The sequence below is a fragment of the Anopheles nili genome, chromosome 3 (genome assembly GCF_943737925.1).
Source record: "Anopheles nili chromosome 3, idAnoNiliSN_F5_01, whole genome shotgun sequence".
NCBI lineage: Eukaryota > Metazoa > Arthropoda > Insecta > Diptera > Culicidae > Anopheles > Anopheles nili.
The window spans coordinates 66744262-66761864 of record NC_071292.1 but is presented as its reverse complement, the minus strand read 5'-3'; the positions used below and the strand labels follow the sequence as shown (position 1 = coordinate 66761864).

The window sequence follows — 17603 nt, the reverse complement described above, 5'->3', positions numbered from 1 at the left end:
AGTTTACACAAAAAAAAAACAAACTAACCATCCAACCACACAACTTTTTCCTGCATTCACGCCCTCTACTCACTGCCAACACCTTTTTACCGATCTGTGCTCCAAAGAAGGAAATGTGAAAAAGCATCTGCTGCGTACTAACATCGCCAACTTCCACGTGCCTTTTATGTGTGTCAAACGCACCTCCGTATACCGTCTTTCCTTGTTTCTCTCGTGCCTTTTACTGTTCTTCAAGTGTCTGTATTACCCTTTCACCTATCTCCAACATTCATGTGTTGTCCTTGTGTGGTGCTTCACTGTCGTTTGTTCCTATGTGTTCGCTTTTGTCTCTCGCTCTTACAGCGCTCACGGTCGGTAGTTTTTTGGGATGCACAACGGGATAGAAAATATCCTATTTAAGCTGAAATGAATAACTTTGAGCTTAGCTCAAAAGCGATACGTTTTTCATGGTGTGGTAACATTATGCCTGCAGTAATGCCGATGAAAGACATTAATGATAGTTCACATGTTATATTTTTTAGCGTAAAAGCTTTCTCTTGACGCTATTAAAACTACATAAACAAATCATAGCTTAAACGCTTAAGTAATAAATAAATATCCTTGAATAGCTAAACAAATAAACTAAGAAACCCCATCAAGAAACAGAATCAAGACAAACATCTGTACTTCACAAGTACATAAACATAATTATAATATAATTACCACCAGAGCATGGAACCAAAATGTACCACCATACAGAGCTTTTTATTAGCTCTTTTACATAGAAGCATATTTCGTGTTGTAAATAATAAGTGTCCCTAGTGTTTACCAGTGGTTCTCGTAGCATTTAACCTTCAATAACAGCTGCTTCTTTCTCTCGCTCGCTTTCTCTCTTTATGCGTGTACATAACTGATACCCGTCTTGCAGGAACATAATTGTTTCTAGGCCATTAACATTTGCCATTCGATTGACGATCGGTGACGGTAGGTGACCGTTAAGGAAGGTGAAGCGACGGAAGTAACCAAAACATTCATCGATCAGTTCCAAGTGAACACCGTAGCTGCCTCGTACCAACGGCCAAGCCCATTATGGTGGTCCTTCTGATTGCTGGCAAAAACCCTACACATTGTGCCTGTTCGCTTTTCGCCACCACCCGTTAACAGAGGAACGGTAAGGGTAATTGAGCGGGAGTGGTAGACGGTCTTGCCGTTTCTGACCAGTGGCTTTTGGCCGTCAAGTTCAGTACCCGCGCTAGCTGCGTAGAACTGTGTCAAGGATCATCGACTTGGCTGAAAGTGTTTTTGTGTGCGTCAATCCTATGAGTGGATGACCACATACGAGCCGAATGATGGTACAAACCGTAGACCGTTCGTTGTAAATGTGCCAATGTTTGCTTTAATTGGATGCGGTTAAGTGGTCAAATCAATTTCGATCATCCTAATGAATGGTGTTTTTTCACAGCAAACGTTCGTGTATAGTTGGTCCAGAGAGATTCTTTTGGAACACATCATTGTTTATAAGATAAATCTTTGCATACAAAACGCTGCATTAAATCACGTCAAGTAACGCAAAGTAGAGTAGGTGATAAGAATTTTTTTAATCCAAATATTCTCTACAATTTTCCCTGTCTGATAGAAAGCAAACGAAAAACGGTAATCAGTCACCGCCAACAAGTACAATGAAATAATTCAAAAAAAATAACGCCCTATTTACGTAAGCCGATAGGCCACATATGCATAACCGCGAAAAGATCGTGCATCAACAGCAATGCAAGTCGTGTTTGATTATTAATGACGGCACCAGCACGCAATATGGGCGTGCTAAATCGACTGCATCATTTCACGGCACTTTTCTCCCACTTCGCTCCGGTGCTCCACTGCACATGGCGTGTGGGGTTTTGTGCAGTGGTGCATTAATGGTTTGTGCCATAATTTTGTGTGTTTTCACCCTCATTTCACCCATTGCACCAGCCGAGCCGTGAAAGGAGAAAACGTGCATAAACTTCACCATCTATTGTGGCTCTGTGTTTGCATCTGCGTGTGTGTGTGTGTGTGTGTGTGTGTGTGTGTGTGTGCTTGTGTGTTTAATTGTTGGTGTGGATGTAAAGAGAAGTTGAAAGAAAAATAAGTAACTACTAACACCACTCGCCCGACTCAACCCGACCTCTCGGCCTGGTAGCTTCATGCGCTATGCACAAATTACTTGCATAAACACACCCAGACTCTCGGACGTACACGTTCCTACGCACTGATGACTTTGGGACGGGCTTCCGAAAGGTCCCTTTCCCCCTTCGTAACCGCTCATCATACGGCACCTTCATGGCGACAACAGACGACCGGACTTTGATTCATTAAAAATGCGACGTGCTCATTAAAAATGCATCTCGCGATGACCGGTTTCGGTTTTTAATGCATTCTCTTTTTCTCTCCTTTTCTGCCGCCTTCACGTTCTTTCTCTCACCGCTGCTATCGCGCCCCATTCCCGTCGCGTGCCACGTACTGCGACGCGGACTGAATGACTGGGCGCCTCCATCGGACGGTTTGGGATCACGCTCACGCAGGTGTAACGACCATGTTGAATTTTTTCACAACCTCAAATGGTTTCCGCAGCACACTGCCGGTCGTATCGAATTTGACGGCGATGAACGTGTGGGACGGCGTGTGCATGTGCTTCATCTACGCCTCGCTGCTGGAGTTTGTCTGCGTTAACTACGTCGGCCGGAAGCGACCGTTGCACAACGTTGTATATAGACCGGGAGAGAATCCAGTCACTCAGGTAATGTACCCACTAGCAGCACAAATTAAATGTCGAACATTTCCCTTTCTCCTGTGATTAATATGGTGAGGAAGCTGCAACCCCAATATCCTGTTCACATGTTCCTCATCCTCTCCCATATATATATATATCGACCTCGCGCGCTCTCTCTCTCTCTCTCTCTTTCTCTTTTTCTATCTATCTCTCTTTATAAAAAGGCGAACGGAAAAGATGATACTTTCTCTCACGTCCCTACCTAACAGCACCTGCCTTTCCTCTCAAGCAACAGAAACCTCTGTTAATAGGGCCATATATGCAAAGCTGGGCAGCGAAAAAAGCGCGACAGCAAACATTTGCACATCCTCTCATACACACACACACACATACAAATACATCCCCCCACCCACCCTGAAATGCACCTCGCCCGCGAAGCAGAAGTAATTAATTCAACAGAACCGCTTAAAACGTAACGGGGCTCAAACGACTTGCCTCGTGTTTCCTGGGTCCGTTTTTGGTTCGAAAACACATTTTAACCCTCTTGCGCTCCATTCTCCGCACACTCAGCCGAACCTTTGGTAGTTCTTTCGCATCCAGTCCTCTCTCTCTCTCTCTCTTTCTCTTTCACTTTATTTATCTTTCTTGTTCTTCATTTCCTATCCTTCTTACCGGTCGCCAATGGGAATGGACAAGTTTCGCTATATTCGAAACACACACACCCCACTCTTTCGGCGGTTATGCTGCTCTTTTTAATTTTCGTTATCACATGATCACTGCACCGTTTATCCCATTCGTATGTGTTCCCCATCCACATCCTTCAGTTTGCCAGTCACCGTATGTGTATGTGTGTGTGTGTCAAAAGGAAGCTTTTGCCACTATTTATGTGTTTTCTTTTCTCGGTCCATTCCGTACCGTCATTTTGTTGTGTTGTTTCGCATCGTTTGCTTTACTCATATTTTATTCCATTGCGATCCGTAGCCACTGTGTCGGCGGGGTTATGTTTATGTTTCATGCCGTTGTTTATCTTTCGCGTGCAAAACATTATTTCTTCGAGAGATAGGATCGTTTTGGTATCCTTCATGTTTTGACGTTTTTTTCACCGCTAACCGAAACTTTTCGCATAGGGGTTTTTTTTGCCGGCCGCCGGGTCTGGATTTTATTGGTGACCATATGAAAATATATAACAAAAATTCTCATTCCAAAGGGTTTGAACGAAGTCGGTTTTCTCTCTCAATCGTTTCTGCAGTGATATAAACTGATATAAACCTCACTGTGTCTTATCAAATATTACATCAATCGCCTGAACACACGTTTTTTAAATAGTTACCAGAGTTAATCTGCATCACAATGCCGTCACAAATTGTTAACCACTGTTGCAAACAACTTCTTAACCATCTATTCAACTCGCTTTAATCGTTGTGCAAGTCGTATTTTACTCTTCATCGTAGTTTCGTTTTCTCTTGAGCGCTATTTGCGTTATTTTCTCTATTCTCTGCCACTTCTTTTTATCCTTCTTTTCCGTGCAACAGAAATTCTGCTTGCCAATTTTTCTAATCTTCTTCCGAATGTACCATCGTGCACTTTTCAGTACTGCTTGTTCAATGTATGAGTGGGTTTGCTGTGATGTTGTTACGTTTTTGTTTAAATTCTACTCTCACTCTTTCTCCTTCCGTTCATGTTCATCACTCACGGTCCGTTTGTATGTGTTGCAACACGTCTTCATTCCATCCGATTGCCATCTGAATAGCAAACGTTTGCAAAACCGTGTAGTTGCGTTTTGAAGCCTGTAGAAAAAAAAACAAACAAAATTTTCATCATTTTCCCAACCTAAACCCGATGTGTAAAACGTTCGATAGGATTCGTTCTAATCGGCGTTCCAGTGCCGACCTCTGCACTGCCGGTATTCCGAGTAGCAACATTTTATCGATCCGTGAAACCACCCTGCCCTCGGTTCACTGAACTCCACGTGGCCGGATCAAACCTCCGGAAGCGGTTCCCTTCCGCATGATTACGAGAATGAAATCCATTTCAATAATTAATCCACCCCGTACCGCGAGCTGACGCACATGAATAAGCATATTTCATTACAACGCTTGACCGACCGAGGGGAGCTCCCGCCAGGCAAACCGTTCCTAATTGATTTTCGATCAACATTTATTCACACGTGGCCAATTTAAAGGGTAATGATTTCCACGGCCTCATATTTAGCTAATCCCCACCCTGTTTCAGTGGAACCGTGCTAAGAACAATAACAAAATTTTATCACCAAGCCGCAGTAATGGTTATGCTGGTGAAATTTAGAACCAATTTTTGGAAAGTTTCGATATACCTCGCTTCAAAACCCGCACCCATTACTCGCTTAATGAAGCAGCTCGGAGAATATTAAATGCGATCGCGTGTGGCAGGTCAGCGCCAGTAATCAAGTTCTCGCGCATTAACTATTGAATGTACATCGCTCCGTGCGACCGTAATTGATCCACGAACGACAAATTAAACTTCAAAGCAATAACAACCACGATGTAATGCACGACATTGCGCGTATTATAGGTGGTTCCGCCTGACCAAAGCTCACGTGAAAATAGGTCGCACAAAACATACACGTACGTGAAGTCCGTGCTAATATCTGGTGTGCGAGTGACTCGCATGCCAACGCATGAATTATGCCCCAGTTCGTTGCCAGCGTCCGTTTCCTCAAGAGCCGCCTTTTACAGCTAATCACTTGCCCTCTTTTGATACGCTTTGGCACGATATTTTCCTACCAAAATCAATAAAACGAACGCGAGACGATGATGATGCACGTCAAAAGTCATTACGGGGATTTTTTTTTGCCCCTATTCGTCTTAATACTCCTCTGAAGTTCTGCCGTCGATCCAAAACGGAACACGTGGATGGCAAATTTTACCGACCACTGAGAATTTCCGTTTATCCGTCCACCTGTCGGTAACGCGAATGATGGGCAAAAAATATGAAAAAGAAAGTAAACTTCCATCGACATCCATATGAGAAGCCAGTCAGTATACTTCCATTCCCAACTTCATATTCTCCATCTTCTTATTCACCATCCCGACCGGTGCCATGACGGTGCATCGTGGCGTAGTTTCAGAAACGTCAGCACCGAGCTTTTCCTAACAAAAAAACAAGCCCATTCTGTATCTCCCTCATTCGCCCTCTCTCTCTCTCTCTCTCTGTGCCACCGCAAATCGGAAGTCCATCCATTTTCCGACAGCAGCTGTCCATGGAGCCGGCAGGGCAGTGATGAGATTTCCGCAGTACGACAGGCTTAGTCCTCTCAAACCCATTGGTCATATCCTTGCAGTCATGGTGGAACCACTGCAGCAGCCCAAACCCACCAGCCATTATGGCGGATTGGTGACGTCCCGATCTCAAATGGTTGACCACATTTCCGGCCGGTTTCCGAGCTGCGGCCGGCGTGACGTTGAAATCGAAGACGCTCCACCGACGCTGGGTACTGCCGAAGGGACTCGAGATTGCGGACATGTGTCCACGTTTACTGACCCGGAATGGGTTGTTCTGGAGGGCGATTGTGAATCGTCCCGGATGGCACCGATTGAGGCGAGTTGAAAGCATTCATTTTTGCGTTTGAACTACTGGGCCGCAAAGTAACTTTCTTTCGCTTCACCGTTGCGAAAAGTAATGCAGCGGAAATTTTCGCCTCCATCACTGTAACTTCTTCATTCATCGTTGGGTCGCGCCTCTTTTGCTGCAGCTTTGTTCCGTTTCGATGAGCGAACGGATTCGTTCTTGCTGTAGCGTCCTAAGCCCTCCGGACCATTCCCTGGCGTGCGGAATCGATATTTATTATGTTTTATTGATGTCAAACTCGCATGGCCCCGAGGCTGCCCGCAAAGTCATTGCCGTCGGATCCGACCGACGTGCTGGGTCGTGACGGCTATCAACATTGCCGCTGGCCTTTGCCACCATTATACATCATTCTTCGCCCGTCGAAGGCAATAAACTTCCCGTGACGAGCGATGCGAGCGATGGCAGGACGAAACGAAGGATCCAAACGGATGCTTAGCTTGTAGGAAGAGGAAGTAGCGCAAGCTCGGGTGCAGATTTGTTGCACAAAGAAAGGAGTGCCAGTGCAGGGATGGCGAGCTTCGTTCTCACACCCTGACCAAACTTACCGGCCAAAGTTCACCGTCACTCTTATCAATTTCCTTCGATGGTCGGTGCTTTTGTGCCAGGTGTAATCAAGGTTTTCGAACTTGCACAGCCCTCAGGGGCCATGACACAGCACACGGTATGGTACCTTCTGGAAGGACTCCCGCGTGGAACAGATAGGTCACAACCTCACAACCGTGGCCACGAAGGAAGTGGTGTTTTGAAGGAACTGGTTTTACTCCTTTTTGCCGTTGCATTCTTTCAACACGCGAAGCTCTTGATTTGCCACAGAGGTGAGTGTTCAAGCACAGCTTTCGACACAAACCGTTTAATGTACCCAGCCGAAAAGCCCCTCGGACACGGACTCGAGGAAATTCTGGTCCTTTGTGCGCGCTTGATTGTTTCCGAGGCGAAGATGTGGATTTCGTGTCGGGGATTTTTGTTGTTTTGGGTTAGTCTTGAGTGAGCTTTCACACGAATGCCACTCTCTGTTCCAGCAAATGGGATGTTTGGCTGGGTGCCAAGAGCAGTTCCAGCTGAAGGTACTGAAGGTTGTCGCAGAGAACACCGATTTGTACCGAGTTTACGGTTTGCCACGGGCAGTTGGATACGTTGGCAAATGTTGGCACTGGTGATCGATTTGTTTATCGCTGCCGAACAATTGATTCCACCAGACTCATAAAGAATGTTGTTTGGCAAATAACACTACAGCTGTAGGGATCTTAAACGGCGTTCAATAACTTAGATCAACTCAAACGGAATCAGTAAAAATAAAAGAATGTGTTTTGCTAGTGATATTTGAATTGATTTTATACAGACGTAGGAGATCTATGAACATCAAAAGAAATTTCCGTTTAATTTTTTGCTTCATTTAAAACTAAGCAACATACTAAAAATGAATCTTTTTTAACCTTGGAAAGCAAAGAAATGTGATAAAAAAATATTTTCGAACAAAATTTTCTTATTTAACAATAAGTAAAGTAGATGTTTTTTTTTTATTTTTCGTAGATTTTTATAACTTTAAAAAATTAAACTATCAAACTAAAAATCCCTATTGAACTGAAAAGGTATTTGATTTTTGTATGGCGTCGTCCCATTGTCTGATAGATTCCAATCTCTTCATTCTTGTTGCTTTGTCGTCAATCGTTGCCATTCCGCTTCAGTTCGTGCATTTTGTTTCACAAAACCCGTCCATTACCTCTCGCTAACATTTATTTATTCATTTCTTCGTGCTTAACATGCGATCAAAGAGACTACATGCTAAACAACGCTCGCTTTTACCTTGTGAACCTTTCATATCCGATACGCTCACTCACCTGTTCGCTATAGATGCTTTCTCTAGTATGGTTTCGTTTGATGATTAATATTTCAAAGAAAAACTGATGAAAACACATATATCTTCCCACTAGATGATTCATTTTCTGTTCCAGTGCGGAATATTTTCTTAAATAAGATATAGTGACTAGAACACGCATCTAGATTAGCTTTTCTATCATAACAATGCTTTCATCTCTCAATGCAATCGGATCGAACTGGTTGAATGAATAGGCTTCCTGCGGACATTCAAAAACAGTAAACATTTCCAACTCTAAATGTGCATCGAGAGAGAGATTGCAAAAACAGAAAGACACACAGAACCTTCATTCGAACTAGCCGAATTGGGTACACCCTTCAAAAATAAGCAAAGAATTTAACGAATCGCTTCCATTTTGAGTTTCCGCCAATCCTAGCAAAATCGTTTACGTTCTAATGCCATTCTTTTCTCTCCACCTCTCCGATCTGTTCACCCATCTTTTACTTCCCTAATATTAAAAAAAAATCAACCTTTTACAAAATACTACGACGAGCTATGTTGTACTTGTATGTGTGTATGTTTTAGTATCAACCAATTTGTGTAATGTCATTTTCCAGCGTCTTCCAGCTGTCCTAAGCAGGATCGGAATAATTCTCGCTAGTCCCCTGGTAAGCTATCTTATTTATTCAACAATCATCTACTAAAAACCAACAACAAAAAATAACCAAACCCGAAATCACCACTACTACTTCTACTACAGTAAAGAAACTGACCAAGCTCTCAAAATCAACCCCCTTCATACTGATTATTTTAGTTTCGGTTCATTCACTGCCATTACCCTTCTCATCCGCGGATATATGCTAGTGAATCAGAATTTCCCGTTTTGTTTTTCGTTCCATCGCCTTAATACTATTAATGCCGCCTTTCCAAACCATTCCTTACTATTTTAACCTTCTTCGAAAGCATCCAGAATGCTGCTTAATTTGTTTTAGAGCAAACGTTTAGTGCCAACTCCTTCCTCAGATCCCATCCTGCAGGCTGTTGGTTGTGCTGAGCGCTGTCTTGCTACCACGTGCTGACTGCTGAAGGCTGTTTGCTAATAGAGCAACCGATTCATGGACGCTGAATTGCCCTTTTGTCCGCTTTTCCTTCCTTTTTTAGGCGGGGATTTCGTGACAGGTGATCCACAAGGAGAACCTGCAGGATTTGAACTACCTCCCCAAGCGATCCTCCATAGGTGTATTCATTGACCTTGGTTTTTTCACGCGCGTCGTGTTGCTATGTTTCCATTTTCGTTGACTTGAAACGAACGCGAAAGGGAGCAAAAGTTAGACATTATCTACTCTCAAATGGTCTGAGTTTTGACATCTTTCATATTTTTTTTTAAATAGTTCTTTCGAATCTTTTTTAAGCCCCAAAAAAATCTAACTATCCTTACCTGAATTCTCCTCCTGCTTACTAGAAACGTTTGAACACATTTCATCCACAAAAAACAAACACCGATCAGGAAACAGTACGAACTTCGGTTTGTGTCACCAAATTGGATCGAAACCTGTTTCATCTTTCCTCGGAAATTATTTGGCATCTGTTTCTACTCACTTCATTCTTTCTTCTCTTCTCTTTCTTCTCTCATGTTCTACTTCTATTTCTTTATCTCTTTCTCTCTCCCTTTCTAAACTGTCGCTAAATCACTACTGTCAAAACACACACTTCACTTCTCGATTCGGGTGCTAACGAAATGCACGTGTAAAATAATCATGTAATACTTGCAAAATTTCAAAAAAATCACTTTAAATGCAAATTGATTCTAAATTTTTTGCGCTCACGCTGTTGATGCGCTCTAAATATGATGCCCTTTTAAAAAAAAACCTCTCCTAAACAAAATGGACCACCTAATGGACCATTTTAAACACAATTCGATGATTTTACTTGATTCGCAAACATACTTTCTTCTTAAATTGAATTCGTTTAATTTCTTCCCCTCACACGCACTCACACGAACACATAAATCCACATTCCACTCTCATTACCAAAACCGTAAAATGACATGTGAAACGCTTTACCATGGCGGCGTGCTGCGGGGAAATAACGAAACAAACGTACAAAACCGCAAAATCCCATCTCTTGATGCCCCCTCGGCAGTCATCGAGACTCTTTTCGGTAATTTCTCAAAAAAAAACAAAGCTTCTGTAGTGAATCGATAGTTGTTACTTGCGTTCCTACGTTTAAAGCACGACTGACGAAATATGGCCCCCGAGAAGGGCGCGTTCGAAATCTGTTGTCGTGTTGAGTTTACTCGTAATCGCCGCCCTTTCCTAACGCCTTGTTGCCATTCGCTGCTTTTCTATCCGTTTCCACCCAACGCTGATGATTTTCATTCAGTGTCTTGCTTTCACTGTAGGTGTTATCATGCTGCCTTGTACGCTTGTTTGTTCTGTGTTCTACCACTTTTCCACTCTCGCTCTGTTTTCAGTAGATTGTGTTTCGTTTGTTAATTGTGTAGTGAATTAGTTGCCTGACCGAACTCTAATGAGCCGCCTAGTGTGTTACATTTTCGAAAAGCACTGAAGCGTATTGACGTTCGTTGATGCTTTCGTTTCTATTCGACGGATTTCTTAGAGAGTGAAACTCTAGCTTTAATTTATAATGCAACCGTTAATCAGATGAAATTTATTCTTCATTCCCATTTGATTTCTATGACATCCATTCGCGATTAAAACCATTTTCACGAATTAGTTCAACCACTCTATTCTAAACCCGGTTGAAAGTTGATGATGCCGGTTCTCTTTAGTTCATTCAACCACTGAAATTGATGAATAATCCTTCTAATTATCATCAAAACCAATTCAACTCATTACATACCGTTTTGGACTCTCCAATGATGCTGGAACCTAACGGATTGTTACTAAACTACTCGAAATGGCTCATAAATTTGGCGTCGTAGATTAAGAAGTAGACCGTAGAAAATATGATATTTACATAAATATTTGCTTTATCATTGCCGCTAGGTACTGTTTTGGTTTGTAAATTAAGGGAATTTCAGGAATGCATTGAACATTGTTCTTTTTAAATCACTTTTCAGATAGGTAATACCATATTCAATAGCTGAAAGAGCCATTTACTGAAACGTACTGTCAATTGTTATACGCCGTTTTAAATCGTGTTTTTCCAAACCGGCATGTACAGCCAGTCGTATACATTTTTAGCCCAAAAGACCAAACACTTGATAATCTTAGAATTCCTGTACACAAATTGATACATCGTCCAGCTACATATTGTATTTTTATCAAATAACTTCATTACAATGCTGCTAATGTTCTTGCAAATATCCGATCTCGTCCAGATGAACCAACGAAACGTGTAGTTAGTGCACTGTAAGACGCAACACATTTTCCATTTCCATACGAACAATGTTTCATTTATCCGTGCAGCATTTTCATCGTTTCCTCGCCGTGTATGAGGGAAGAGGGAAAATGTATGCACTATGCATTTACGATTCACTCCAACCCACAGCACACAGAGATGACATCCTTGCACGGTACAATGTCCGAACGATCATCATCTTTGTCTGTCGTTCATTTGTCCGATCGCGTATCGATTCATTTCGGGGTCTGCATCCCAGCGGATGCCACATTCTTGACCGCGGAGTTCAGCGAAACCACTAACAAGAGCACAAACTAATCGAAAGCATAACCAACTGTCGTCTGCAAATTTAACACAAGTCGAAACATTGTCTAAACCGAGCAGGAAACGATTGACCGCGAGTTTCACACCGCCATTGCCGCGGAGAAGACCACTCCGGCTGCCACGGTCGCATCCGCCTCCGCTGTCGCAGGTCCCGCCGCCGGCCGCGTCGCTCAAGCTCAACCGCATCGCCATTTGCCGCAGGCAGGCCCAGCGCAAGCAGCTACGGTGGGAAGTGCGGCCGCACCTTTTGCCACCAGCGCCACCGCAACCGCAGCAGCTTCGGGCCCGGCCAATGTGCTGCTGTGCGAGGAAGGACTCTCCGGGGTGTCCGGAGCGCCACAAGGGCCCGGTCTGACGCGCCGCCGACCAACGGTCGAGACACGGCTTAACGAGGCCGGGCTTATGGAGACGAGCTTTGTAAGTGGAAACGCTTCCTAACTTCTCTGGACGCATCGCCAGCGCCAACCGGAAGCCACCGAAATCGGGCCCGGAGGCATGTGTGAGCGTGTAGGGATCTGTATGTGCGTGCGTGTGGGGCCGTGTGCTGCGTGACTAACCGTTTGTGCTTGCGTTTGTCTGTTTTACCGCTTTTCGAAGTCCTACTAATCCCTTTACGCTGCGGCAAAGTGGTGCCGGATGCACTGCACGTGCTACGTAGGGTGCTGATGAAAAATTCATGCGGTATGCTTGGGGCACTTTTTACTTTCGACGCCCGTAATGACGCTGGAAGCTCGCTTGCAGCAAAAACAGCCAGTTGCACCGCTAAGTTTTGCGTTCGATCGATGCCGTTCCAAATTGGTTCACTCCAGTCGATCGATTCCCCCGAGAGGGTTTTTGTTGTTCATGCACTGATACTATGTTTTAAGCTATTGGTAGCAAAACTGAAATCGCATAACTGGTGTAAAATTCAGGCAGAAATATTGTCCTCTGAGAGGTGCTTCTGAAGGCAATAATAGAAATGTCATCATAATTATTTCATATACCGTATAACTTCATTTAGTTTCTCCATATATCTTGCCGATGGAGGCGCCTGGTGCATGGTGAAATTATGCTCAATACAAACCATATAAACATTTGCTGTTGATAATTGCATGGTTGTGAAATTTTAACGTGGAATGTGTTACAAAAAACAGAAACTGAAATTTTATGATATTTTTTTCCGAAACAATCTTGTCAAGTTTCTCCATCTCGACGATGGAGGCGCCTGGTGCGTGGTGAAATTGTGCTCCGTGAAAACCATGCATACCAAAGAGTATTCGCTAGAAGCAAATTTTCAACACATACTACAAACTAACCTATTCCTGATGAAAAGGGATAAAATTTCCAATCAGCAACAGCCCATCGTTTGTGCCGCCACTTGCACGATTGCGCTTGCAACTGGCCTTGTTCTAGGCGATGTAGTTACCGCTCGCGTTCTTTGCACCGGGGGAGTGATTTCCGCTCTTACAGCACCGCTCGAGACGAGATGAAAATTTGCAGCGCGCAGCGCTGCAATTATGTGCTGGCATTTCGATTCCCCACCGCCAGGCCGTCTCTCGGCTAGGCCACTCCTAGAAACGTCGGATTCCCGGCGCAAGCAAACAAACGCAACAGCCCACCTTAAATCAGCCCGACCCGGCATAATCCAGCACACAGCGATGTGGTTTTACGGTCGTCGATGATACGATACCGCTTTCCGGGTCTTCCGGTGTTCGCGAACCCGACCTCGCGCCCGCTGATTTACCTTTGCCATTTGCCAGAGTGTGTTTATGGCTCTCGGCTTACGGCTTGGAAGGAAGCCAAGCCACCACTGCTACCGACACTGCTTCTCCCTCGTGGGCACCACCGGTAATAATCGAGTTGATTACGGAATTTCGGTACCATCCAGCCCATTGTTTGCTCGAAACGTGGAGGATTGGGATAACTCGTTCTCGATGAAAAGGGACGCCAACCGAGCCTTATCGCTGGCCCGGCCACGGAGCAGAGAAGAAAAAGGCAGCGAGGGAAAATACGGCACGGTTCCAAACGACATTCCGACAGTTGTGGACGGCAAACAATCGTTCATCATCCTTATTGTGCGCTTGTTCGCTTGTGTCTGGCGTAACTTTTGCTAACGACATTTTGCCGATCATCCATCGTCACTCGGAGCCCTTATCGGCCCCTAAACTAGAGGGTGGAACCCTCTGGCTGGTAAGCCACCCACGCGGAAAGTTCACGTAAATACTCGAGGCTGGGTTTTGGTTCGATACGTAGATACAAGCGTGTGGAAAATTTATGTAACAAAGCTCAAAAAGCCAATGTACGCAATGTTAACACACACTGTTCCGCCTCGCACACCTGTGCTATGCTTTTGCAAGTAAAATTAATCTCCTCACTCGTAGTTTCTATACATAGGCGTGCTTGTTAACCTTGTTGCATTCGTTGCTTCCTGGTGCGGGTCTACGTAGTGTCTTTCTGCTCCCTCCAAATAATGCTCTCCCAGATAAAACCCGTTCATCATCGTCCTGGGGCGCATCCTTTCTGTCGCTCGTTGTTGCTTGTGGCGTTTTTGGCTGCTCGTGAGAGTGGGCCAAAAAAAAACATCACGACGCACCCTTCAGGTGGTTGATGGATAGTTAGCTAATTGCGTTTCTGTAACGAGTAGCCCATTCTGCTCCCAAACCGAACGAACGAACGAATGAAAATGCTTTATTCTATCGTACTCGTTCTATGTTCTCCAATCCTTCATCCTTGCTCCCAGCTCCCTATCTTTGCCGCGTTGTCGGCATCGGATTCATGTTGCACATACTCTCATAACCTAGCTATATAAATAGATTAACAACACATTTCTCACGCAACTTCCCGTAAGTGTCTAATGAGGGGCGCATGCAGTGCCCGGGCACAAGGTACGCCGTTGTCAAGCATAACCCACAAAATTAAAGCTCCTCCTGGGAGACGTTTTGTTCGGTGTTGATTAACTCTCCGTTCTTTTTCATTTTTGGAGATCGAATTAATTAAATTGTGTCGCGGCTTTCAAAGGGGAGCTTGCGAGTCTGCCCGGCAAAAGCTGTGCCCCACACTGTACATGCGCCCGTGCCCCCTCTTCACAGCCGTGTTGTAGCCGTCCCATTGCAAGCCCTTTCTTCCCTTGTCCCGAACGCTGCCTACCTAGGTGTATAGGTGAACGTGTGTAATAATTAGTTTCATGTTTTATTCTCTCTCTTCTACCACCCCTGCGATCTGACCCGCTAACCCCTTTCTTCTCCCGCCTTCGCTCGACGTCTGCGTGCATCTTCCCGTGGCTGCTCACCTGACTGGCTTTATCGGGTTTAACTTACTAAACGACAAAAAAAACTACTCCCTTTCCCACACTCTTTTCAACGTACACGCCAACACCCTGTGGCGTGGCCTGCCTGCCTCTTTTTCTGTCTCTCTGTCCCCACCGCAACGCCCTGATATGCAATCTGCTCGACGGTGCGCGCCTTCGTGGAACTAACCTGAAACAATCACACACCTATATGTACACCTATACCGCATCCAACATCGCATCCTCCCGACACTCTGCTAATGCTTCGTGGAAATGCCTTGCGCCTATCGTAGCCGGTAAGTGTGTCCTGTTATCCACCCGAACGACACGAAACACGACTGCCACGACGCGACCCCACGAAGAACCTTCTTACGGTACGCTCTCTGTATGCAGGATCATGACCACACGACGGACTCAGAACCCCTCGACCGTGGTGATCAAAATCCGGGGGAAACAAACCGACCGATAGCCGAAACGAGGCGAGAACGAACATTAAGATAGCACACCACCTACTGACACACCTGCCCACGGTGACCTTTTTCATGGAGAGACCTCCACCCGGACCAGAGGTCGGTTTTACTCTTGCTTCCCTGAACAACCCCATCGGGATGGGGCCGGGAAGTATGTTGGTCGCATAATTGAAATACCGTCCTGGCGAATGAATGATTACCTGTGCCCGGTCGTTGGAGGGCCATTTCGTTGGCTCTTTGGTACGCTATTATCGCTTTCCCGATCCTTTCCTATCTATCTTTCTGTGTGGTCACACCTCACGATGCTGGGTTGGGGCTGCAAGCGAAAGAGTGACAATTTTCTAGCAAGTGCCAGGAATATGTAATTCATTTTGGAAGCACGTTGCTGATGGTGAGAAACAGGCGGGGTATGAAAAATGGCACCCAACTTCCATGACCAGATGAGAATCGATTTTTTTTTTTCAACAATCGGAGCCTCTTCCGAGAACCTAGCCGGCCACTTGAGTTCAATTCATAAATCATACTTTTTTTTACTGAAATCTCGCCGCTCTATGAGCCGAGTGGTTCGAAGACCACACGACGGATTGATCGTGATAAATCGTCAGAGTAGTGTCATTAAACATTTCATATAATTTTAATCACCCAGCAAATGGAGCAAAGAAATGCATTTTCGTAGGGATTTTGACAGAGAACTTTGATATTAAATGGTACACCTAATTATTCTGCGTATTCTTTGAACCATCCGAGATAAAATTTAGTGTTTTGCTCAACATAATAACTCATCGGAAAGCACCCGTTTTTCGTAAATGTAGATTTTGCCAGATACAGTAAACCTACTACAGTGGCTCTCAAGGATCTTGTTAAATTCAAGGATGTCTCCGAATTAAATCCACGTGGCTTAAAGCCTCTGTCGTCCATATACCACTTTCGTTGTGTTTCAGGAGAATTTCGATTAAAATTCCCTTGCAGTTTTTTTTGTGTGACCCACCTGCCCCATGCCTTCACCCAATCTTGTTCATAAATCCCACAAACGACTACTAATGCCAGGCTGTACATATACGTTCGAGGAAGGACTGCAAATAATCTATGTTTATTTACTCACCAAAACGTGGCGCTCACCTTAGACGTTTCCTGGCCGTACAACGCGACTGTGTGCTATTGGAACTTATGTTTTTGTTTATGTTGTTCGTTCACGAAAAATAGAACCCTACCAGCAGCAGATAGCCCGTTACCCTTGACCGCACGACAATCCCCCTAGGAATGTACCCCCCCAGAGCACGTCACTGTTCCTTTCTGCCTCTGTACCACCGTTTATTTAGCCCTGTAGGAACCCGAGAGACCGTGTGCCTGTCGCCTGGGGAGCTAGTTCCCATCAGTTGTACACAAGCGAGTCCCACAGCAACTATTTTTCCTCCTCGCTCCCCGGCCTTAGCCGGGATTTATGCCTTGCATTATCATAGAGTGCTTCCGGTACGCCAAAGACCCGGTCCGGCACACAAACACTCACACATACACACACGTGCATTCCTCGGTAGAAGATGACTAGCATCGATGCATGCCTAGCGTATCTGTATGCGTGTGATTTGTAGAGAGTGTGTGTGTGTGTGTGTGTGTCACCTCCTGAGCGAGGGGCTTAAGGATTCGAGCGTTGAGTTGCGTTCCAGATTCAACAAGCTCCTGGATTGCCCAGGATGGCCGGAAGCTCAGACGAAACGGTATCCAATCGCTAGCGTCACCATAAAATCTAATTACCAAGCTTGCGTTCAGCTTTACCGAGGATAGTCTCGTACGTACGGTTCCTGTTTCTGTTTTCGTGGGGCATTGTTTCGCAAATGCAATGATGCATTGTGCTTGATTTGATTTTGATCGCGTACGGCACGAGTGTCCGTTTTTTTTTTCGAGAAACTGTAACGACATTTGAACATTTGAACCTAAACAGTGCCAAACATAAGCCGTAGTTTGTCTTGTCCTGTCCTACAACATTTGATTATCTCTCACTTTTATTGCGTGTTTTGTATGTTTGGGGGCGAG

General features: G+C 44.8%; 1 protein-coding gene across 1 annotated transcript in view; it reads left to right on the top strand.

Annotated features, from left to right (window-relative positions):
• The window catches only part of LOC128724850 (gamma-aminobutyric acid receptor subunit alpha-4), an 83731-nt gene that overhangs the window by 65412 nt on the left and 716 nt on the right, over window positions 1-17603 (top strand). Inside the window, exons 12-14 of the mRNA XM_053818572.1 lie at window positions 2541-2755; window positions 8768-8818; window positions 11898-12254. Of these exons, the coding sequence (XP_053674547.1) occupies window positions 2541-2755; window positions 8768-8818; window positions 11898-12254 (623 nt within the window). The remainder of the gene's footprint in view (window positions 1-2540; window positions 2756-8767; window positions 8819-11897; window positions 12255-17603) is intronic.